Source organism: Chenopodium album, chromosome 14 (genome assembly GCF_948465745.1).
Source record: "Chenopodium album chromosome 14, dcCheAlbu1.1, whole genome shotgun sequence".
In the NCBI taxonomy this organism is placed as follows: Eukaryota; Viridiplantae; Streptophyta; class Magnoliopsida; order Caryophyllales; family Amaranthaceae; genus Chenopodium; species Chenopodium album.
Window position 1 is genome coordinate 9,260,105 of NC_137847.1, and position 24,874 is coordinate 9,284,978.

General features: G+C 33.3%; 3 protein-coding genes across 3 annotated transcripts; 2 read left to right on the plus strand and 1 right to left on the minus strand.

Annotated features, from left to right (window-relative positions):
- Positions 1–4,534: 4,534 nt before the first annotated feature.
- Positions 4,535–6,911, minus strand: LOC145577738 (uncharacterized). The gene is made up of 3 exons (XM_081635195.1): positions 5,689–6,911; positions 5,319–5,389; positions 4,535–5,007 (listed from the first exon to the last, which is right to left on the minus strand). The coding sequence occupies exons 1-3, from the start codon at positions 6,909–6,911 to the stop codon at positions 4,535–4,537; spliced, it is 1,767 nt and encodes a 588-aa protein (XP_081491321.1).
- A 7,808-nt stretch (positions 6,912–14,719) lies between these two features.
- Positions 14,720–17,075, plus strand: LOC145577740 (germin-like protein subfamily 3 member 3). The gene is made up of 3 exons (XM_081635196.1): positions 14,720–15,014; positions 15,205–15,238; positions 16,368–17,075. Exons 1-3 carry the CDS (start codon positions 14,815–14,817, stop codon positions 16,983–16,985), a joined length of 852 nt encoding a protein of 283 aa, XP_081491322.1. The 5' UTR covers positions 14,720–14,814; the 3' UTR covers positions 16,986–17,075.
- Positions 17,076–20,541: 3,466 nt separating this feature from the next.
- Positions 20,542–21,216, plus strand: LOC145578836 (germin-like protein subfamily 3 member 3). Its single transcript, XM_081636136.1, has one exon. It carries the CDS (start codon positions 20,571–20,573, stop codon positions 21,195–21,197), a length of 627 nt encoding a protein of 208 aa, XP_081492262.1. The 5' UTR covers positions 20,542–20,570; the 3' UTR covers positions 21,198–21,216.
- Positions 21,217–24,874: the final 3,658 nt, after the last annotated feature.

Genomic DNA, 24,874 nt, shown 5'->3' on the forward strand with positions numbered 1-24,874 from the left:
TATTGGATTGGCTCAGACCTTTTTCTCTCTCAGACTCTGAATATTTGATGTTATGTCAATTGTGCTTTGAGAACGAACTTGCACTATTTTTTCCTGTTTATCTAAAAGTTGTTGAGTATGAACCTTTGCCCTGCACAGACCATTATGCATACAATCAGGACTATATCCAGTATTCGTAAACAATATATATGTGTATATGACATACCATTCACGAAGGATATCTGCTTTTTCTCCTTTTGGATCATGAATAATTTGAGTCGACATACCAGTAGACAATGAGAAACCTCAATTGGTAACAATAGATGTTAGTTATTGAATATAGATAGAACAATATTATCCATGACAACGTATTATATGTAATGACGAACATACACCTTTATGCAAAGACGGTCTTAACGCTGTAAAACCAACTACAGCAAAGATCTTGACACATACACTTAGAGCATCACAAGCAATCTCAGCCAAATCATTCCAAGCAGTTACAGTAAGAGGTTGCGCGTTCCTGAAAGTGAATGTAAAACCAACTACAGCAAAGATCTTGACACATACACTTAGAGCATCACAAGCAATCTCAGCCAAATCATTCCAAGCAGTTACAGTAAGAGGTTGCGCGTTCCTGAAAGTGAAGGCATAAATATGATGGAGTATTGAGTAATGTATTCTTCCTGTAAAGGTTTTTAATTGAAAGGATAAATAGTTAAGCTTACGTGTGATCTGTTAGCACTATTTCTCTGACCCGAAATCCCGACCTTGGCTAGTATTGATCATTCGTAATGTGTCTTCTACAAATAGGACTATACCTAGAACATCTACAAAGAAGAGAGCATACTCTAAACAAAGTACACAGAAATTCAAAGCAAAACCTACTCTTGAAATATGAATAAAGGCAAGAAGCATGTATTTCTGCTTACCATATTTAGATTCTGGTATCATTATTCGAGGTATAGTATGTATAGACTGGAATACTGGACCAGCCACTGGCATTTCATAATTTACCGGGCGTACAACTGTTTGACCTCCAAAGGTCATTTGATAAGGCAACTCACTAGAGTTTGAACACCACTGTTCTGCTATAAGCTTAATAGGTGCATTTGATATCATATACTCACCATTGTAGACTATTACGTCATTGAAACTTTCAACTTGATCCCCAAATAACGCTCCTCTCATTTTATTACCCTAAAATGAATATGCATAAACCAGGGTAAATCTATATTTATGATAAGCACATAACACTACATTCATCTCCAATTAGGTACAATAGCTAACAAAAATGGAAAAGAATAAGAATAATGCTCCTCTGATTGTATTACCCTAAAATTAATATGTATAAACCAGGGTAAATTTGTGTTCATAATAGGCACATAACACTACATTGATTTCCGAATAGGTATAATAGCTAACAAAGAAGAGTAAAAATAAAAAGAGATGTCATTTAGTCCATTGCACAGAACAACCTAATGGTAAAATCAAGATTTTGGGCATATATAATTCGAATTCAGTAAGAGATGAAACAAATTTATTTTGCTTTAAAAAGAATCAAAGTATACGAAAAGACCACAGAATTTTAAGAACACATAGACATGATTCTCGAGTATATTCATAAGCTTAAAAATCCAATTTTTATACTTTGCACTATTAAGTTCGCATATCAAGCAGATGTACGCATAATCATTTAGAATTGCAAATTTGCTGTACCTTATCATCAGAAAGCAGAAGACCCTGATACAGGATTCCTCTTTTAGAAGTTGGCCTTGCCCTTGCCTTTTCTACAACTTTAACCTTCACACTATAAGCCTTAGTGTTGCTGTTCAGTTTATGAAGGTAAATATACCCGGACTCCATATTTATAACCCTACAGAAATTCAAAGAAGTATATGAGCATCAAATCTATACCAGTATTATATTCTTCATAAGATTTGGGTATTACACTGGATAACAAGTAATATACAAAATGATTTAAGTTATTCTAAAGTAAAAGTAGCACTGCTGAAGTATAATTTTACATGGATCCATTCTGCCTTTGCATAGACCATGCACAGATGTCTGAATTTTGGTTTTCTAATTTAAAACACTACATTTTATACTTAATAGTACTTTGAAACATATGTGGTCAAGCAAATACGCTACAGCTCTACAAGCATACGGGAATTTGTATACTAACAATTTTAATCAAACAGCAGGCACATATAAATTGTAAGAACTTCAATGAACAGACATATAAAATAAAGTGTAAGGGAAAACCTATTATGATGGAGAGAAGTTTGAGGTGTGAGAATGTCTTCTTCTTATGGATGGAATGAATGATGAATAAAACATGGTAGCATAATTATATATATATATATATATATATATATATATATATATATATATATATATATATATATATATATATAGAGTTGAAATAGACAGAAGGCCTCACGTAAGAACAAAAATGCTGTTTCATTTCTGATCACAGATAAAAAAAAGAAGTTTATTTCTTGAGCTTCACGGTATAAGCCATTGATGTCAGTATAGTATAAAGTATGCCTACACTCCATTTTACAGCCATATGATTGAATAGGACAATCTGTAGTATATATAGACACTTAAATATACCTTATTTTTATATTCTATATGCATATTACCTGGCATAATCTTATAACATAAGTTGAATATTTTATTATTATATTTTATCTACATATTTAATTTTGTTATCATTATTCAGTATTCCGTTTATAATAGAAAGTTTAGTAACTCTCAAGGAGAGAAATAAGCCTACAATTTAAGCAGAATTAAAATGAAATGTGTAATCTGTAGTTTAATAAATTTAAACAAAAATTGTTCATCCATAGTCGTTTATCATGATGTTCTTTGGTTTGCCTAGCTAGTGAAACAACTACATAACTCTAAAAAATAGAAATTCTTAGCCATAGCAAATATGAGTGTTGCAATAGGTCGTTAAAGCAACAGATATGTAATTCAATCAAAAGACATACAGTGCACTACTTATCCTGAGTAAAGTTACAGATGTTTAACTAATTCCTGCCAACCGTAGCACATCATAACAGACCACATTCCTTGTACATGTCGAACCAAATGGTTCTGGAGGTATGGTTGAAAACACAGTGACATCTTCTTTTTTTTTGCTCGTGAAAGAGCAACATATAACTGGCCATGCGAGAAACAAGGTTTTGGCAGGTATACTGACACTCGGTTTAGTTTTTGTCCTTAAGCTTTATTTATTTTCATAGCAAAACTAAGTTTCAAAGGGAATTGCTTTCGCTCAAACTGAAACGGATATCTAGCTGAAGTAGAAGGTCGTAAATTAATACGTGGTATAAACACACAGTTACCTTTGTACTGTCCAACAGAAATAGCACAATGCACAACATTTGGAAAGAAACCCTTACATATGAGACGCGTTCCATTACATAGACCAGCAGATGGAAGTAAATTCCGCAGTAAAATCACCGGACAATCTTTTTTAAGCACAAGTTCATGAGGACTTAATCCACCTGGACAAAGTGTATTCAAGAACTCTGTTGGATACACATCACATGTGTCATTCAACATTGTATCAAAACTTTTGTACACTACTGGATCTCCAGGGAAGTGATTGATAAGTATACTGTTTATAGAATCGACATTATCATTCAAAGGAGTTAATATAGCTCTTTCTGTAAATAAAGTGGAACTGAAGTCTCTCTGTAGAATTCTGGAAAAACTGCCCGTGTTACCTCTGACACTGGGTTTTCATTAATCGAGAAAGGCCTCGATATATCTCCAGGTAATTGTACATATACATTTTCAGATTGTTATAACTCACCATTTCCAAGTGCAAGTAGAAACGAACAAAACTCTGGATCTTCTTTGGCCCTTTGATTTTTGGTTAATCTAAATTTTATGAGTTGAGGCCACACATATGATGTTACTATGCTAGCTTGGACAACTTCTCTTTGAGTTTTGAGAGGTACAACTGGTAAGACTTGCCGAAAATCACCTCCTAAAACAACCAATTTCCCACTAAACAATTTCTGATTCCCACATATATCTTGCAGTAAAAGATCTAAAGACTCAAAGTTGCTCTTATTAGCCATTGAAGCTTCATCCCAAATGATGAGTGTGGTCTCTTTTAAAAGAGCGGCTAAACTGCCTTATTTCGGAACATCACATACCAAGGAGTTCTCAACATCAATTGGTATTTTAAATCTTGAATGAGCAGTTCTGCCAGAAGGGATATTAGCCGCTGCAATACCTGAAGTAGTTGTTGGCAAGAAAATTTTATTCATCAGCCTAATTTCTGCATATAGAGCATTGTATAGGAACGTTTTTCCTGTACCACCAGGCCCATCTATGAAAAAAGCACCAGGTTTCCCTGACCGTACATGGTCCATTGTGCAAAATTGAGCTTATCTATACAATCAATACATGATTGCGGAATAAGGGCATCCAAAGCATCAATTATATCTTTAATTAGTTTGCTGAAAACCATCTTCTTCACCATAACACAATTCACTCAAACCTACACTGTTCAATGATTTCCCCATGGCTTCTAAATATTGTTCAATGGAACGGATAGTGAGCTTCTTGACTTTGTCAGGATGTGCTGGAAATCTTCGGACAAATCAACAAAAAATTTATTCCATAAAGCATAAAGGTCCTTGGGTTGACAGAATATCAGAATTGTGGCAAATAAACGCCGCAAGGCAACAGGTAACTGGCTTTCCTTTGCCTCTAACATACACAAATCATCTATGGCTTCATCTTCAAGCAAGCCTAATTTCAAAGCAGCTTCTTGGAATGTTGCAAATACATGGCCATGCACAGTCCGCAGATCTTGAAAAGATGTAGGACTCCGAACATTAATCAAAAGCAATCGAAGAAAGAAACGTTCTCCTTCGCCTGGATAAACAAATGCTAATCTACCAACCACAATCCTTTTCGTCTGTCGTTCAACCCATTGCTTTTTAGATGCATTCCATCTAAACCGTTCGCAAAATTCTCCATATAAATACCCTGTCCCACCTGTACGCATTACTCACACCAAAAAAATTAAGAAGTGAGTCTGTGAATGAACTATTAGTGAACGTGTGCATGGACAACCATGCCTTCCACAATGCATGTATAATCCTAGTTTATATGTACTATACTAACATCAACATGTACCTGTTCAACAAACTAAGGATGCAGTTATGAAAAGTTTATCCATAATACATAGGGAGGACATACAATTGTACTACATAGAGATGGCATACAACCTGTATAATAGATATTTCCAACTGCACCTTTCAAAACTCATCAAAAAGTTTATTATCTGTAGCTAGAAGAAAAATCACAAGTTCCATATAGCACTGCTGATCTACCAGGTTCAGCATTCCATATTAAATAACTATATCTGAAGTCCTGCCTGACAAAGATCAGTATAAGAAATATACAAATAAGCACAACCAATGTACACAACCCAATCATCACCATTTCTAATTCATATGTCTAAGGTGTTGACCTAGTGAATAGTGAAATGTTCATCATAATGTAAATCTAAGTCAGCATAAAACAGTACGCATTGGCTATTAATTAATAAAATGAAAATGATAGGCATAGTGCTGACGCATAGACTTCTGGGTAAGATAACAATCCTACATACATGCACAGTGAGAGAAATTTCAATTCAGATAATGAATACCAGTAAGAATGAAAAAAACATACAAAACACTCTTATCAATAAAATCTTTATCTATGACATTGGCAGGGCAGGTAATACCTGGTACAGCAGCATTAGCTGCAAAGAATTCGATTGATGGAGTTTTACTCCGTTTATCATCTGAAACAACATTGTTGAGTCGTTCATCAGACCTAAGTAAAATGGTCTGCATATTCGGCAAATGTACTGGCAGTGGGAACACTAATGGATACATTTCAAACAAATCGAAACTAAAAATTCGCCAGGCAGCTTCACACGGAGATACCCATCTCCCAGATTGATATTCTTTAATTTCATCCACTATGTTGTCCTTTTGAGACAGAATATTATATTGGATACGATCATGACCCTTATATACATATTTGTATAAATATTTCACTGCTTTAATAGTCGAACACACCTCAACATTAATATGAGAATCAAACAGTAATGATAGATACGGGTTATACGGAATTACCCAACAATTGTCAAGTTGAGCCCCCCGTATTTTCACACTTTCCCCTGTATTGCTCCTTCTATATAGAGGATACCCATCTTTATTAACATTGGTTTCATCACAGAACTGTCTAGGATAACCATACTTGCAAGACACTTGCATTCCAGATCTTCTCATGCATGAACATTTAGGATCCAAACTTCCACACGGACCGTGCATCATATACCGAAGTACAATCTTTCGTAAAACAGGTGAAGTAACAGGAGGAATTTCTGCGCAGACAAATTTATCATAATCTTCAACACACTTCATCTTGTATTCTGGTTTCAAAATTATTAAGAAGTGAGCATGTGGAAGTTCACGTTTCTTAAATTCAACTACATATATCATAGCAGCAACCTCACCGAAACATTTTGTTTCCATAATTTGTTTTTTAAAAGCAATTAATTTAGCATGGAAAATACGTGCCACTAAATCAGGACGATCTTGTGCTTGTTCCCGGCCACTCAATTCATTTTTGATCTCTGGCCAATTAACATTACATGTCATGGTCACAAAGAGATCTGGTTTACCAAACCTTTGAACCAAAGCCATAGCATTGTAATATCGCCTCTTCATATCACGTGGGCCACCAATATATGTAGGAGGTAAGATTACTCTCCGACCAACATTAGCTGCTAGAGTTTCACCGCAGTCCAGAGAATCAAGCACACCTTGGTATAAATCAGCTCGTATAGTACTCTGGTTGTTACGGAAGAAATCAAGATGGGTGTTCTCTATTTTTACATACATATCAACAATATATTGCTTAAAACACCGCCCAGCCCGAAGAAGCAAATTATTCAGTCTAATCTGTAACTTATAGGCATAATACTCCCTTGGTGACACATATTTATCCGCCCTTGTATTTTTCCTTATAGAGCCAACATTATACAAAGGGAAAGTATTCAGATGTATCTCAAGACTCTAACAATATAATCATGCAAATAGATACATATACCATTTAATTGAACTTACGAGATTTTTCTACTGTAAGTAGCTCCTCTGTAGTGTGAACAACACAAGACATCACAAGATCCACTTCCATGCTAGCTTGTTGCCTCCCACCCCATGTTTTTTTCTTAAGCCCTTGAGTCCATCCACACTCGCCTCTTGGGAATAGAAGTGGATATTGCAACGGATCATAACACCCATAATAATGCTGAATTTGATGTGACTCAGATGACTTCCCTCGAACAATAACATGAGGGCTAATGCTTTCGCTAGAAGACGCACTATCTGGCCAAATTCCAGCAACCTCATCAGTAGATGGAGCATTATATACTCGCTGATTTGGTACTGTATTCTTTTTCAGCACTATGTTGTGGTTTCATCGATAGGGATCTCTTGTAAAGTTCTGAAAAACCTTGCATATGGATTATTCACACTTACATTCATCAACATAACAACAATATCTTCCCTTACCTCTGAAAAACTTTCCGTGCGTTTAGTAGATTCATGCAATCCATCGTAAAAATACAGCTGCAGATATTTTGCATTCCCATCAACTGGGACATTACGATACATCTGACCCTGCACCTTAAATACAAATATTCCTTTATGACTCCCAACATCAAACTTACCACCTAATGAACTAAAGGCAAATAAATTATTGTATAACCGCGCATATTTCTTAAAGTGCAAAGCATCTTCCTCATCACTTGTAAAAAGTCTTTGTAGTTCTACAGGGTATTCATTCAAGGCTATTTCAATTTCACCATTACCATAACAAAAATGTAAGCTTTCAAATGCAAATCTCTTTGCATTGCATTTTCCACAATGATAAGGACTGGGTAGCTGAATAGGACAAGGAGGCAACTGCAACCCAATAGTTGCTACTGGTACAGCTGCATCAAACATAATCTCTTAACTACTGTCTAGCCAATGTCATAACATAACGAACAATTTAATCTATACACATAAGTAGAACGAAATCAGCAAATACCTATGCTGCTTTTAGTCTGGCAAGTCCGTCGTTCCCTAGGTATTATAGGTCTGTTCTCAAAGAACATAGAATGTAAATATCTGTACATGTAACTGATAAATATATATGTATACACAGAGCTAGTGTAAGATACTTGATGACAGGATTACCTCACAAGTTCTGAGTTAGACATCTCTTCAATTGATCTCAGACGTGTACTCTTTCGTACTCCGATGTTGCTTTCAGCTTGATGTGTTCGTCGTTCCCTAGCTACTCTGGATCTGTTTGTATAGATGACAATATGTAAATAAACATACGTATGAAACTATCAGATATACATATAAACACATTGAATCTGACCAAGTTTAATGTCAAGATTACCTCACAGGTTCTGAATTAGATACTGATTCAGTTGTTCTCCTCCTTGTGCTCGTCCGTTGTCTAGATATTATGGGCCTGTATCCAAACAAGATAATAATATATACATATAACAAAAACATAAACACATACACACATTTAGGCTAAACATGTATCACATGAAGATTACATCATAGGTTGTAAATCAAACATTCCTTCAATTATTCTCATGCGTCTACTCTTCCGTTCTCCATGCTGTGATATTACAGTTGGGTTAGGTACCGAAGGCAGATCAACAGCTGCCTTTGCTTCATCTGCAGCAAGAAGAACTCTATATAGTCAAAACTATTCTAATAATATAGGAACTATGCATTCCTACATACCAAGTATTCAACTTCAACACACCATTACCAATATTAGTCAGAGACTGATGCTTCAATTCACTATGCATCCTAGTTCTACAGTTATAATCCATAATACATTAGGAATGCCTCAGTCAATATAGAAAAACCTCTAGACTTTCACATCTAAACTACAATACACGAATACATACATTGAAGCAGTCCTTCTCAATGACACATCCATCTGAATATCAGGTCCCGCTGTATCTACATCATATATATATATAAGTACAATAACATGTCATATTCAAAATTTGCATCATGCCCCATTTCACAATTAGTAGAGCTGAATATTACTAGTGATATTAGCCAACGATTCAGCACGCAGTTGCCTAAACATTATACCGTTCCTACCGTTTCCACGTCTACCCACAGACATCAATAACAATATATCTCAACACCTCATGTATGTACCACAATCAACACAATAATTAATAACTATCAGAACTCAACACCACATATAACCTCAAAACTGCAGATTGAGACATAGCTTCTATTCCACGTCTACGCGCACTCGTACTTGGTAATGATCTTGACATCTTGTTAAAAGCAACAGCTATCAAATCAAACAATATTAAATAATGCTAACAGGTTAATTGATTACTTCGACATAGTACCATCTTACACCACACAACAAAAGTAGTGCATAAATAGCATAGTATATCTAAACTACATCACTAAACCATAAACTTTACAAAAGCCTTAGTATCCAAAAACAAAAGTATAATGACAACAACAAACACAACATCGTGTCACAAATGGAGAACATAAGCAATACACAGGCTAAAGAAAAGTAGCACCAATTACCACTTATGCCTACAAGCCCACTATTGTAATGAATCAATTTATTCATGTTATTTTTTACCTAACAATACTAACCAAACCAAATACATGAATTTTAAAGTCCCAAATATCAATTCCCAAAAACAAAGAAACAACATTACTTTCCAATTGACCACTCCATAATAATATATCTCTAAACCTCCAAAAAAAACCCAACACCGTCAGTAAAATCAACAAAATTGATTAGTGCAGTAACGATTACTCCCAAAAACCAACAACATTTAATAACACTGATAATGAACTAATAACTAATCTCCCTAAAATCAACCACTAATGTATCTAAAATCAAACACTCGTCGTAAGATTGGTGGCTTAATTAACTAATAATGATTGGTAATTGACATACTAATTTATTAGCACTTGCTTCCCCCTTTCTCTTAATTTTAATTTTAATTAATGCAATTGTTGTTTCAATACGGAGTACCATAATAAGAAACCTGGGTCATTTGCTTTTTCAACAAAATAATTTTTGTGTCTCCCTTATACTATCTACATTAAATCAATTCCAAAAAAAAGTAAAACCGAAGAATAAATCAAATCCATACACATCACTAACCTCATGTTTCGCTCCTTAAATCGACCTTTCGCAATCCAGAGACAATCTTCTTAATTGTGGTATTGTATATAATCTAAGAATTAACAAAAGAGAAAACCAATTGAATGACCAGCTCCTCAGATCGACTTTCACATAAAGGCAATTGGAAGAACCGTTCCTCAGATCCACCCTCACAAACCAGAGACCAGCCAATAAAGCTTACTGTTGTTTCATTTTAAAATCAAGGGCAGAAAGGGGAACTAACTATTCATTTTCAACAGTGTTTATGCGCACTGTTCATAAGCACAGTGTTCAGCGCGGTACTGTTCATAAGAATAGTAGCAATTGTTTGCATTTTTAAGAAAAGAGTTTTAGATTAGTACTCCGTACAATAATAGTAATAGTAGTATTTTAAGCTCTTTTCAACAATTATTGTATTGATTTAGCATGGATTTGATGATCATCAACTAATTTTTGCGTTGAGATGGGAACGTTTTACACTACTTAGCTTAAAACAAATCATATGGAAGATCAATTATTCTCAGTAAATCATGTAAATGGCCGAATACAAAACAATCAGTAATGTTCCTAAGGAAGCAACAAAAAAGAAAAGTTTTAAAGGGTGAATGGAAAATTTGAGTTTGAATCCCAAATGGATTGGGGTTTTTCTTCTTTTGGGTGCAACACTAGATCAAGGCACTGAGACAGTTACGGGGACGGGAACGGAAACGGCAAAATTAAAAATGTAAAAAACGGATACGGCAAAAAATAATCTAAAAATTCAGAAATTTAAATCCATACTTAAGTCATTACCACAAATTCAAAGGCAATTCAGATTTTAGTGTTGTATGATATGTTAAACGAGCCCCTACCCGTGCTAGTGTGCTGCTACCTATATTGTGAGAGTCCATTTAGGTAGCTACTTTATTATTTTTAAAAAAATAAAAAATCTTAAGCTGAAAAAAAAATTAAAAAAACGGTTTTTTCACCAAATGTCCTTGATCTTTCTAAAAATTCACCAAATACCCTTAAGTTTTTCAAAATTCACCAAATACCACTGACGTTTGTTATTATTTATACCATGATCTCAAAATGCCCCTGATGTTTAAGGTCCGTTAGCAATAAAATTTAATTAACCAAATGCCCTAACTTTGTTAAATAATTCACCAAATGTCCTAACTTTGTTAAATAAAATTTAATTCACCAAATATTGAATGACTAGTTTGAAATTTAGAAAACTAATCATTAGTTTTGGTTTTTACCCTTTTTTACATAAATACTCATACATAGCAGCCCTCTTATTTTCTTAACCACAAATTTTAATACCATGACTTATATGTCTAAATCCTCTTCCTTAATGTATGAGTGCGTCAGAGTTGCAAACAACCTCTATTTATAAAAAGAAGTGTTGGAGACCAAGCAAACAGAGGAAAAAAAGAGGTCAAATGAAGTAGAGATGATAATTTTGCAGGCTTGGGCAGGAAACGGACCGGGCTTATAGTTCATATATTTTCCAACGGGATTAATATAGCAAACTCAAGCCCCTTTTATGCGGGCTTGACAATTTGTTCATACCCGCCCTAGTAAACGGTCTAGGCTTGTCCGCGAGCTAACGGACTTAGAGCTTCTAAGAGTACTCATACATTAAGGAAGATGATTTGGACATATAACTCATGATGTTAAAATTGTGGTTAAGCAAATAAGAGGATTGTTATGTGTTGAGTATTTATGCAAAAAAGAGTGAGAATCAAAATTAACAGCTAATTTCCTAAATTTCAAACTAGCTAGTCGTTGTACCTCAAAAAATAGAGGGTATTTTGTGTAATTATTCAATAAATTTAGGGAATTTGGTGAATTAAATTTTATTGCTAACGGACCTTTAACGTCAGGGGTATTTTAAGGTAACGGTGTGAATGATAACAAATGTCGGTGGTATTTGGTGAATTTTGAAAAACTTGAGGGTACGTATTTGGTGAATTTTGCAAAAGATCAAGGGCATTTGGTGAAAAAGAAAGTAGTTTTCGCAAAAATAAAATAAATAAGAAAGTAAAAACAAAAGAAAAACAAAAGCAAGAAATCAAGAAGCAGAAGAAAAAGAAAGAGACTATGAATTGCCGAAGACGGAAGATCTGACCGGTGTTTTGTCCTGGACTAAATTGCGTGCCCTAATTAAAATTTTCAAGTAAAGTAACTAATATTAGGCCCTTCTTTATTGTTTTGAATTGGGATTGGCGTCTTGAAATTGCTCTTAAGGGGACGTCTGAAAAGAGGTGAACCGTACCCAAGATGTCCCTAAATTTGCACAGGTCGTACCCAACTTTTATTGTCCTACCCAATTTTTTGGAAACGTCCCAGGGACGTATTTTTCCCGTCCCCTAGTCGTCCCCGGTACGAGAAACGGCCATAAAGTGCCGTACCTGAGTTTCCTAGGTCCAACAATTTAAGTTTCCATGTAAAATCTATCATTTACTGTTACTAGTTCAATTCCTTCGTTACATTATAATTTCCACATAAAAATTTAGAACACCTGTTCCTAGTTCTTACTACCGTTTACCCTAACCCATGGCCTCTTCCCTCTTGTAAAGCCCTAGTTCAGTTCACCTTAAGAAAATAATATTTAGCAAAAAATAAGTTCAGTTTAAAAAAATAAGTTCAGTTCAGTAAAAATAATTTCAATTCAGTAAAATTAAATTCAGTTCAGTAAAAATCAGTAACTCGATCTAAAGAAGAAATATAATAGAGACTTAGTAAAAATAATTTCAGTTCAGTAAAAATAATTCCAGTTCAGCAAAATAATTTAAGTTTAGCAAAAATAATTTAAATTTAATAAAAATATTCTAATTCAGCAAAAATAAGATAAAGTGAATGGGGCCTAAATATTTCATCTAAAAACTAAAGATGGGCAACGGGCCGTGCCGTGTCGGCTCCACAGCGGGCCATGCCGTGCCTAAATTTGGCACACCCCAGCCCACGGCACGGCCCACGTGCTTGGCGGGCCGTGCCGTGCCAGGCCGCGAGCCAGACCGTGCCACTTTTTTTTATTTTTTTTAATATATATATATATAAAATGTAAATTAAAAACGATATATATATATATATTAGTACAACTTAATTTTATATAAATAATGTTATTAATTTATGTTTATGTTAATGTTAATTTATTTTGTTTTGAACAACTTTATTTTAATTAAGGTTATATAAATTATTTATCTAATTATGTTTAAGTTTATATAAATAATTCTATTAATTTAGCAAAAAAACAATACATATAATAAAAAAAAATTATGAGTGTCGTGCCAGACCGTGCCCGACCATGCCACATGCCGTGCCGGCGTGCCGACCCACGGGCCAGCCACCGTGCCGCCCGCCGTGCCTCGTGCCGTGCCCGTGCCGATTCCCAGATTTTTGTTCACGGCACGGCCCACGGCCCACAGGTGGGCCGCCGTGCCGTGCCGGAATCGTGCCGCCCGCGTGCCGGCACGGCCCGTGCCCATCTTTACTAAAAACCAAATCTATTTGCATACACATGTTATAACAGTATAATTGTTGAAGATTATGCTTGGGAAGCTTTAACTGCTAGAAAGTATTTGCATTTTTTACTGTTTTGTAATAATAAAGAAAACTCTTTCTCAAAAAAAATAAATAAATAAATAAATAAAAAATCTAGGAAATATTGCAAGCAATTGTAATTTTAACAGACCACATGCATCAATCACTTTTATTTGGTTGGAGCTACATACCTCATGTTTTGAGAGAAATCTTTCAAAATTTTACTATTTTATTTACTACATATATATCCCCACATATATATAAATTAAATATCCCCACGACAAGTTCATAATACGGAGTAATAATCTAACAAGCTATCCTAAATTATTTATTATTAACTAGTTTTATTGGTTAACTACGAAATTTTTTCTTTTTTAAAAAAAAAAATCCTACATACTGATGCAGGTTACTACACCATATGTAGATATGGACCATATTTAACTCTCTATAACCCAAATCAAGTCATCATGCAATTTGGTAATTGGTAGTCTCGTCAACTTGACTTGGTCTTATATACATGCTTGCAAATTAATGTAATAAAATACGAAATGCAGGCAAGAATTCCTGAGCCCTAGAAGCTTGAATGTGGTATTTGAAGACAAAATTTTAATTTATAATGAGTATCCTAAAGTCCTAATCAAACCCATACAATTTAATTGAAGATAATACAGTACCATTTTATTAAACTCATACATACCATTTCGAGAAAGTTTAATTGAAGATAATATAATATTCAAGACAATAAAACAACAACGCTGACAAAAATTAGAGTTGAAAAAAGATTTTCAGCCGCATCTTAAATACAAACACGTATTTCTTTGACTTTCATACCAAATAAAGAATATCACATCCATTATGAATTGAACAAAACAAGCAATATTGACCAAATAATGTTTCCTCTATATAAAGGGTACCAATTGCCTCTAAGAAAATAAAACAAACCAATCTACAACATTATATCTACACTTCAATACTTACATTAGTATCAAGTTAACGATCTAACACCACCATACACCACCACCTTTTTAGCTATTAAAAGCTTTCACAATGAACAATCTTTCATATTTTGTCGTCTTTTGTCTCTTAGCCACTCTGTCTTATGCCATAGAGCTTGACTTTTGTGTTGGGGATCCTAGTCTTCCTAGAGGACCTCAAGGATATGCTTGCAAAGATCCCGCTAAAGTCACACACTACAAGAAAACGCTCATTTACCGATGGGATTTACCGATGGCTAGAAAAATCCATCGGTAAAAAAATAATTTACCGATGGTTTTACTTAGCCATCGGTATTTTGAGAATTACCGATGGCCTGGCTATCGGTATATTTTTTCCGATGGCTTTCTTCCATCGGTAAAATATTATATTTTAAAACAAAATTTAAAATTTTTACCGATGGCTAAAAACCATCGGTATAAAATAAATACCGATGGCTTTTAGCTATCGGTATTTTACCGATGGTTACAAGCCATCGGTAATTTTTAAAAAAAAAATTAAAAAAAAATGAAGTAAAACCCTTTTCTATTTTTCTATCTTCTTATCATCTTCTTTTTCTCACGCCTCTCTCATCTCTTTCTCTCTCCTCTCTCTCTCCTCCTTCCCCCCTTTTGCTCTTTTCGTTCTCCTCTCACTCTTCCATTCCCTTGTTTCTTTTTTTCTTTTCCTCATCACTCATCTCACTTCTCTACCCTCCCTCTAAGTTTTGTTCTTTCTCATGGTGTTTGTGGCTTTGTTCGACGGTGTTCATGGGCTATTTGTGGGTTTTTCGGCGGCAATGTGGTTTTTTTTGTCAAATTCGACCATAAAAACTCCAGATCTGGAGTTTTGATGGTCGAATTAGACCATTTAAACCTTGAGAAGTGAAAAGAAAATCTAAAGGTATGTTATTTGTGGTTGAATATTCGTTGGTTTTTTTTGTTTTTCGTGGGTTTTGTTGTTGATGTTCGTGGGTTTTGTGGTTAATTTCATGGGTTTTGTGGTTGATTGTCTGATTTTTGTGGTTGGTTTTTCTGATTTATTTGGTAGATTTTCGAGGGAGTTGTGTTTGATTTTCCTTGGTTTTTGGTTGATTTTCGATGAATTATTGTGGTTGATTTTCGATGAATTATTGTAGTTGATTTTCGATGAATTATTGTGGTTGATTTTCATTGGTTTTTTTGGCTGATTTTTGTTGATTTTCGTTAGTTTTTATGGTTGATTTTCATGGATTATTGGTTGTTTTTCTTGAATTTATGAGGGTGGTGGTGGTTGCGGTGGCTGGAACTTAGGTGGTGTGGGGTGGTTGGCCGTTTGGATAGGGGCTAGTAGCCAGTAGGGGATTGGGCCATTGGGGTGGGGGACTGGGGGTAGGGGTATGGGGCTGGGGCAGGGGCAGGGAGTAATAAGGTGGGTAGGTGGGTTTTTAATTTTTTTTTATTTTTTAAAAATAATTACCGATGGCTAAAAACCATCGGCAATATTAATATACCGATGGTTTTCCGCCATCGGTAAAAAAAAACCGATGGTTTAAGCCATCGTTATTTTAAAAATCACCGATGGAGTTTGGCTATCGGTAAAACCATCGGTATTATTTTTACCGATGGCTTTTCCATCGGTATTTTCAGATTTTCCGACGAATTGTTATCCGATGGCCAAAATACCGATGGCAGCCATCGGTAAACGTGATACCGATGGTTTTTTATATATTTAACGATGGATTTTGGCCATCGGTATTAGGATTTTTTCTAGTAGTGACAACTGATGATTTTGTTTACACTGGCTTCCGTGGTGAAAAAACTCCTAATAATGTTTTTGGAAACAATGTAACATTAGCCTTTTCAGATGTGTTCCCAGCCTTTAATGGTTTAGGCATATCCATGGCCAGGTTAGACTTCGCCATAGGAGGAATAATTCCAGTAAACTCCCATCGCACATCTGAAGTTCTTATTTTGGTTAAAGGTTCAATCATTGCAGGTTTTATTGATACCAACAACACCGCATACTATAAAAGATTAGAGGTTGGTGATGTCATGGTATTTCCACAAGCCATGCTTCACTTCCAAATCAACGTTGGGGAAACTCCGGCTACTGCGTATGTTAGTTTGAATGGAGCAAATCCTGCACTACAACTTACTCCTACCGCCTTATTTGCTGGGAACTTACCTGCTGACATTGCCCAAAAAATTACACTTTTGAGTAAAAGTGAAGTGATGCGGATGAAGCGTATATTCGGCACAGCTTAACAAAATTTTGTTCCCGAATCATTCTAAATTTAAATGTAATAAATTAAGATTTTTTATTTTTTATGTTATTTTTTTTTTTACAATGTATGTTCAATCTATGTCCTTTGTATTCCTTCATCTTTTTGTAATTAATAAATACTCCTTACATATACTTTTGTTATTTATTTTATGTTGGATAATGGTACATACTTTTCGTCGAAAAAAAAATACAAAGAATAACAAATTCCCCTTTTCTTTGATGGTCATCACTGGGCAGAAATAAAATCACTCTTGCAAAATTAATACGTGTAGGTTAATTGATTAATATTTAGACGTGATTTGCATTAATGCATGTGAGACCCAAGTCCAGGTGCATGTTAATGTGCTTTGTACTGCCATTTGTCATTTGCGACTCGCTATACACCAATAACATACAAACATAATTCCGCTTGTAGCTTGTTGCTTTGTGGATCTCATCAACATACATTAATACTGTTAGGGCCGTCGCACACGTTCACACATCCACTAGTATGATATTATTCGCTTTGAGCCGGTAAAGCCCACACGGATTTGTTTTTGGGCACAACCTAAGGCATTGTATATTAAAAATTGATGCATGTACTGTCAGAATAATTTTAAACATATTTGTAAGGAGTATCATAATGATTTATATCAATAAACTAATGATGATGAGAAATTTTTTGATTATAAGCTGAAACAATTCAAGAATTTCTTATCCCCTAAAACATTGTGTAGTTATGATAATCAACTAACTTTTTCGTTGAGATGGGAACGTTTTACATTATTTAGCTTAAAACAAATCATGGAAGATTAATTAATCTCGGTACATCATGTAAAGGACCGAATACAACAACAATTAGTAAAGTTCCTAAGATAAGAACCCAAAAGAAAAGTTTTAAAGGGTTAACAGGAAGCAGTTTCATAAAAGAAACAAATAACAGTTGTTACAGTTCCCAAATAGGAACATTGTGATTAGTATATTACATTGTGGGGAATTTAATTGAGTCCAAAATAGTTGTTAGTTGTAACAAAGGTGTTTCCCTATTATTTATTGAAGTTTAAGTTTGAGTTTGAATCCTAAATGGATCGCGGTTTTTCTTCTTTTGTGTGTAACGAATAATTGAAATTTTCACGTAATTATCTATCTTTTACTTTTAGTATTTTACTAGTTTCTTTGCTTACCGTTTAATTTCCGATACAAATTTAGAACAACTGTTCCTCTTACCATTTACCCTAGCTCATGGCCTCTTGTAATATAAGTATTTAATCTAAAAACCTATTGCATTGCACTTTTGTTACACATGGAACAACAATAATTTATTTATTTTTTGAACGAAAATGGAATAACTATATAACTATTGAGGATTAGACCATCTCCATTAGTGAATTTCAAGTTTGAGTATTGAAATACAAAATGAGTTGTTATTTTTTTACCTTCAATGGTAATACCTAACTCACTTCTCAATTTAGTAACCCATGTAAAATCTAATTCTCCAATGGTGAGACAGCTAAGACCCCTTAAAGTATACTAATGTTACATTCAATTTATGGCCCACCATATCCATATTTTTCAAAAAATATATATAAAAATAAAACTTAAATAAATTACAAAATATAGTATAATATTGATAAAGGCCCTACACTTTTTGTCAAGCAAATGAGATTCAAAGTTGAGTATCTAAACTTAGCAACTTTCTTTTGGAGGTGCTAAGTTTAGATACCAACTTATTGTTATTCTTTGCCAAAAATACTTTTTCCTTAAAAAATCTCCTCAAGTCTGCCCATTAGAGATGGTCTTATGCTTGGGAAGTACTTCCTTCGTTTTTCATTTTTTTATTTGCATCACTTTCCCTTTATAATTTTTTTTTTTTTTTTTTTTTTTGCATCAATTTTATATATAGTAATTTTATACTATATTTTATTATTTCTCTCTCTTACTTTAAACTCCACACAAATTAATTTATCATTTCTTTCTCTCATGCTCCCCACTACTCTATTTTACATACTTTTCACTTTTATGGTTCTCACATTACTTTTACCATAATAAATATTCATCCACTCACATTATATACCAAATTAATTCTCCTAAAATTTCGCGCATTTGCAAGTGATGCAAATAAAAAAAAACGGAGGGAGTATTAATTTAATAACTTTGTGGAAGTATTTTATTTGTAGATTTTTTTTACCTTTTTGTAATAAAAAGAATTGAACGAGGAAATATTGCTAGCAATTGTCATTTAACAGACCACATCAACCACTCTAATTTGGTTGGAGCTACTTCATATATATATATTTATAAGAGGTTTGAGAAGGTTTGAGAAACCAAAAATTAAATAAGAGGAAGCCATTTTTTTTATGAGGTAGTCATTTTTTGGCTAATAGCTAACTCTTAGCAGCTTCACTATTCTTATAACAAAGATAAATGTGATTAGGTATTAGTTCCCTAAGTTTAGCTTGGTAAAGGTAAATTGGCATTGGGATATGTTGTATATCCCAATTGATTGGTGAGATGAATGTGCTCCAATCAATATACACTATTATTATTAAAACTAAAAATAATAAATAAAAAAATAAAAAAAAAATAATAATTAACCCTCTACAATATACTCTTTTTAATTCCAAAGAATTATTAAAGTGCTCAAGAATTTTTTGAATCGTATATTTATAAACTACTATGCTCGACTATTGAGTTGCATATTAATAGAAACTTTTATATTTCAAATAACATTAATTTTAAAAACTGAACATGACTCAGGAATTATATAGTGCAATTCTAATTGTTAGCTATTTACCATAGCATAATTATGTATCGAAATATTGTGAAAGAAAAATAATTCATAATTATAATATAATAAGTTCTCCTAAAACTATTATTGTTAACTAGCTAGTTTAATTATTTAACTACAAAGTATTTAGATAAAATTCTACATATGGATACGGGGTCCTATATATTGTGTCATAGCCGGCCACCCTTTCTAACTCTATATAAGACTATAACCAAAAATAAGTCATCATGCAATTTGGTAGTCTCGTCAACCTTGACTTGATCTTATATACAAGTTATTATTAAGAAATAAAATGCGAAATGCAGGCAAGATTTCCGGATCCCTAGAAGCTTCAATGTGGTATTTGAAGATAATATCTAAATTCCTAGTAACACCCATACAATTTAATTGAATTGGAGATAATATTATTTTATTAAACTCATACATACCATTTCGAGAAAGTTTAATTGAAGAAATATTCAAGTCAATAAAACAACAATGCTGACAAAAATTAAACTAAAAAAATTAAAAACAGATTTTTCAGCTCGAGTCACTTCTTAATTAAATGCAAACACGTATTTCTTTGACTTTCATATCAAATAAAGAATATCACACCCTTAACGAATTGAACAAAACAACGCATAGTGCCATACTGACCAAATGTGTTTTCTATATAAAGGGTTCCAATTGCCTCTCAGAATATCAGCAAACCAACCTACAAAATTATTATATCTAGACTTCAATACTTACGGTATTAAGTTTACGTTCAAACACCACCTTACAAGTTACAACACCTTCTAGCTATTAAAAAGCTTACACGATGAACAATCTTTCATATTTCTTCGTCTTTTGTCTCCTAGCCACTCTGTCTCATGCCATAGAGCTTGACTTTTGTGTTGGGGATCCTAGTCTTCCTAGAGGACCTCAAGGGTATGCTTGTAAAGATCCTGCTAAAGTCACAACTGATGATTTTGTTTACACAGGTTTCCGTGGTGAAAAAACTCCTAACAATGTTTTTGGAAACAATGTGACATTAGCATTTTCAGATGTGTTCCCAGCATTTAACGGTTTAGGCATATCTATGGCTAGGTTAGACTTCGCCGTAGGAGGAGTCATTCCAGTACACTCCCATCGTACGTCAGAAGTTCTTATTTTGGTAAAAGGTTCAATTATTGCTGGATTTATTGATACCACCAACACCGCATACTATAAAAGATTAGAGGTTGGTGATGTCATGGTGTTTCCCCAAGCCATGCTTCACTTCCAAATTAACGTTGGCAAAACTCCAGCTACTGCGTTTGTTAGTTTGAACGGAGCAAACCCTGCACTACAACTCACTCCTACCGCCTTATTTGCTGGGAACTTACCTGCTGACATTGCCCAAAAAATCACACTTGTGAGTCAGAAGGAAGTTATGCGGATGAAGCGAATATTCGGCACAGCTTAATAAAATTTCTTTCCTGAATTATTCTTATTTTCAACATAATAAATTATGATAATTTGTAATTAAAAAAAAATATGTATAATTATTTTATTTCCTCTTTTTTCTTTCATCTTTTTGTTTTCTCCATACTTGTATTTTTGTTATTTATTTTAAGTTGAATAATGATACATACTTTTCGTCAATAAATTCCCCCTTTCCTTCAATGCTCATCATTTCCTTGGATAATAACACTAATGCTCTCTAATTACACACTACGTATTTGGCATAAACTTTGTTCAATCACTAATTTCCAATACCGCATTTTCATATTATTAAGTCATTATGTATCATAAATGTTTAGTTTGATTCCTATATAATAGTGTACAATATAGCCGACTATAAGAGGGAGCAGCCTGAGAGACGGCTCAAGGCCCCCTTTTTTGATGGGCCCTGCGTTGATAACAGAGGTTGAAGATGACCAAACTCCATTCAAGCTAAGCATTGAGCTTGTTCGTAGGGAAAGAACATAGAAAGAGAAAGAGAAGGAAAAGAGTTGGGGAACTTTAATGCAAAGCCCATAATTCCACCAAATTAGTGAATTCTTATCTATAATATTATTAAAATATTAAATCACTAACCAGATACTGAATTTACATTAATCACACACTAATGGTTGTTGATATTTTGGATGCTAACAATCTAGATTCAATATCAATTAAGCAATTATACAAATTACTACATAATATTTACTATTTTTTTTTATTTTTTTTTGGCAAAAGGTAATATTATAAAGTAAAGTGAAAAAACTAATACCCATTAATCTTAAATTTATTATTATATTTTAATTCACTTATAAATATTGTTGGACACTAACCTTTTAAATTTATTTTTGTATCAAACTCACAAATTTATAGTAATAGGGGCGTCGCCTGAGCCAATAACTAGTTATGCATGCTCCAATAAATTCTTTCTTTGAAAATTTAAAAGAGGTGGAAAATTTTTATTATTCATCATCTGCAATAGATTACCTATAGCTATATATTTATACAAATATATCTATTCAAATAAATCTATAACAACTATATACTAAAGGCGAATCTAAAATGACACGTGTCACCTCCTGATTAAATATTTTCTCGCTTTTTTTTCCTTTCTTTTTTTGACTTTTCTTTTGGTCAAACCTCAATAAATATAGTAGTTTCTTTTCATATTAAGGTACTATATTATCATAATAGTATTTTTAGCCAATAGCTATGTATAATCATTCTTTTTTTTTCCTCCATTTTTATTATTTTTGGCAATAAAATCTATTTCAATTAGAGAAGAAAATATTTTAACAACATATACGAAGTACAAAATGTATATTCTTTACTTCCTGGCCTGGGTTTACTAGGAACAACCACCTCCTTGTTTGCTGGAAATTGACCTTGTCACTTAGCCAAGGCTGCCGAGCAAATCACACTCTTGAGTCATAGGGAAGTAAAGCGGATGAAGAGAATGTTTGGCACATCAGCTTAATGGTCCATACTTACGTCGTCATACATTTAGGGTTTGTTTGGTTTAATATTAGTAAAGGAAAAGAAGAGAAAGGAATGGAATAGAAGGGAAAAGAATGTGTTTTTATTTTCCAATATTTGGTTAATGAAAGGAAATGAAGGGAAGAGAAAGAAAATTTATAAAGGATATTTTTTTTTTTAATCTTTCTAGTCGAATTCCTCAAATTTTAGGAGGAAAGGAAAGCTATAAATTTGTAATGGATTTTTCCTCGCACTTCCCTTCTTTTCCTTTTGAATTTTCATGTTATCAATTCAACCAAACATGGAAATATGATTAAAACCCTTTTCTTTCTTTACTTTTCCATCCAATTCCCTTCAACCAAAAAGGGTCTTATTGTGTTGTAACACTATATCATCTTTGCTTCTATTTATTTTCATGCCTAAATTTTCTAATAAAGATGATAAAACTGATTGTTGACAATTTAATGATGTATGTTAAGTTTCTAAATAATAAAATTTTAAAAAACCCCTTGCTCATTTGCTACTACGTATTATTACTTCCGTCGTCCTATAATATAGTCGCACAATTAATGGCTAGAATAGTTTTGTAGCCCTTGTAATTCTTGAATCTGAATAACAAGGCTATAATTTATTCGAATACATAATACTAGTCATGATAAAATTAAAAAAATAAATAAATAAATAAAATAAAATAAAATATTTATTCTACCAATATCTTTTCTTTCTTCTCTTTCTTCTTTCTCCTCTCATTAGGGTTTTAATTTTCTTGACCGTTTTTCTTTAATTTAATTTGCTTTTTTGTTATTTGATTTGTTTTGCTTTGTTTGTTCTCTCTGTTTGTGAGAGTCTGTCCTAATTTTTTTGGGTTTTTCTCAATTTTTTGGGACTTTAATTATTCTCATCTATGAATGAGAATTTTTATTTTTAGGGTCGGGTGTTAATAATAATTGAGAAGGTGATTTGGATTCATATGGTTTAGGGTTCGCCATCAACTCTACAATCAAAACATCAGGGCAGATTGCAAAGGTCTCTACTTGGAAAGATGCAAAGATATCAAAAATTATTGCTCGCGTCAAGTTTGAAACAGTGAAGTGTGAGCTATACCCGATATGCAAAATAGTTATGATTTGATTGTAAAAGCTATGTTATTTTCTCTAAATCTGTGATTTACACATCTTTTTTACTACCTCCATTATATATTAGTTGCAATTTTGGGGTATTATTTGTGAAGCATAAAATGTTATTACTACCTCCGTTTGGCTATTTATTAATAATATTATTCTTCTACCTGTCAATAAAAAACATTACAATAGTATTAGATTTTAATCCAAAAAACAAGTAATATCTTTGGTATAGAAAAAAAAAACACTTGTATTAAAAATAAAATAAAATAAAATAAAATAAAATAAAATATAAATTAGGTGAAAGACAGATTGATACCTTCATTCTTCCTTTTTATATTGTTTAGCTATGATTCATTATTTTACACTTTGTAGTTTTAGTCCATGTTTAGTGGTAGCGTTTGAGGTATCGGTTAGAATTTTCACTAATCAAAACACTACTAGAAAAAAATATGAGAGTGTTTGGCAAGGTAGTGGTTCGAGCAGCAGTTAGCGAAAGACGTAGCGTTTTAGTAGCTTTTCTCAAACGTTAAAAATAGTAGTGTTTAGAAGTAGTGGATAGCGTTTGACAAATTTTTTTACTATTTAAACAAAATATATATATGAATTTTGATATATTTTAGTATTGCAACTTCTACTTTTGTCAAACACTCATACTATCAACCGTTACTTTGACAGCCAACCTTTACCCACTATTAATTAACAACTACTTGTTACCTTAACAGCTACCCGCTACTCGACCGCTAAAAGTTATCCTCTATCACTACTCTGTCAAATAGGACCTTAATGGAAAGCATCAAAGACCTATGATACAACTATGTTGAATTAACGTTATAAAGTACGGAGTATAACACAAATACAACAATCAAGTATTAGATTTGAGACTACAGTATACTAGCATATACTTTAAGAGAAACTTTTGTTTGAGGTTTGTCTCACCAATATCTTCATGAGGCAAGACTCAAAACAACAATTTCATGTTATTGATGATATTATATAACCAATAGATGATATCATCCAACCTATAGATGATATAATCTAGGAAATAGATGATATTATAGAC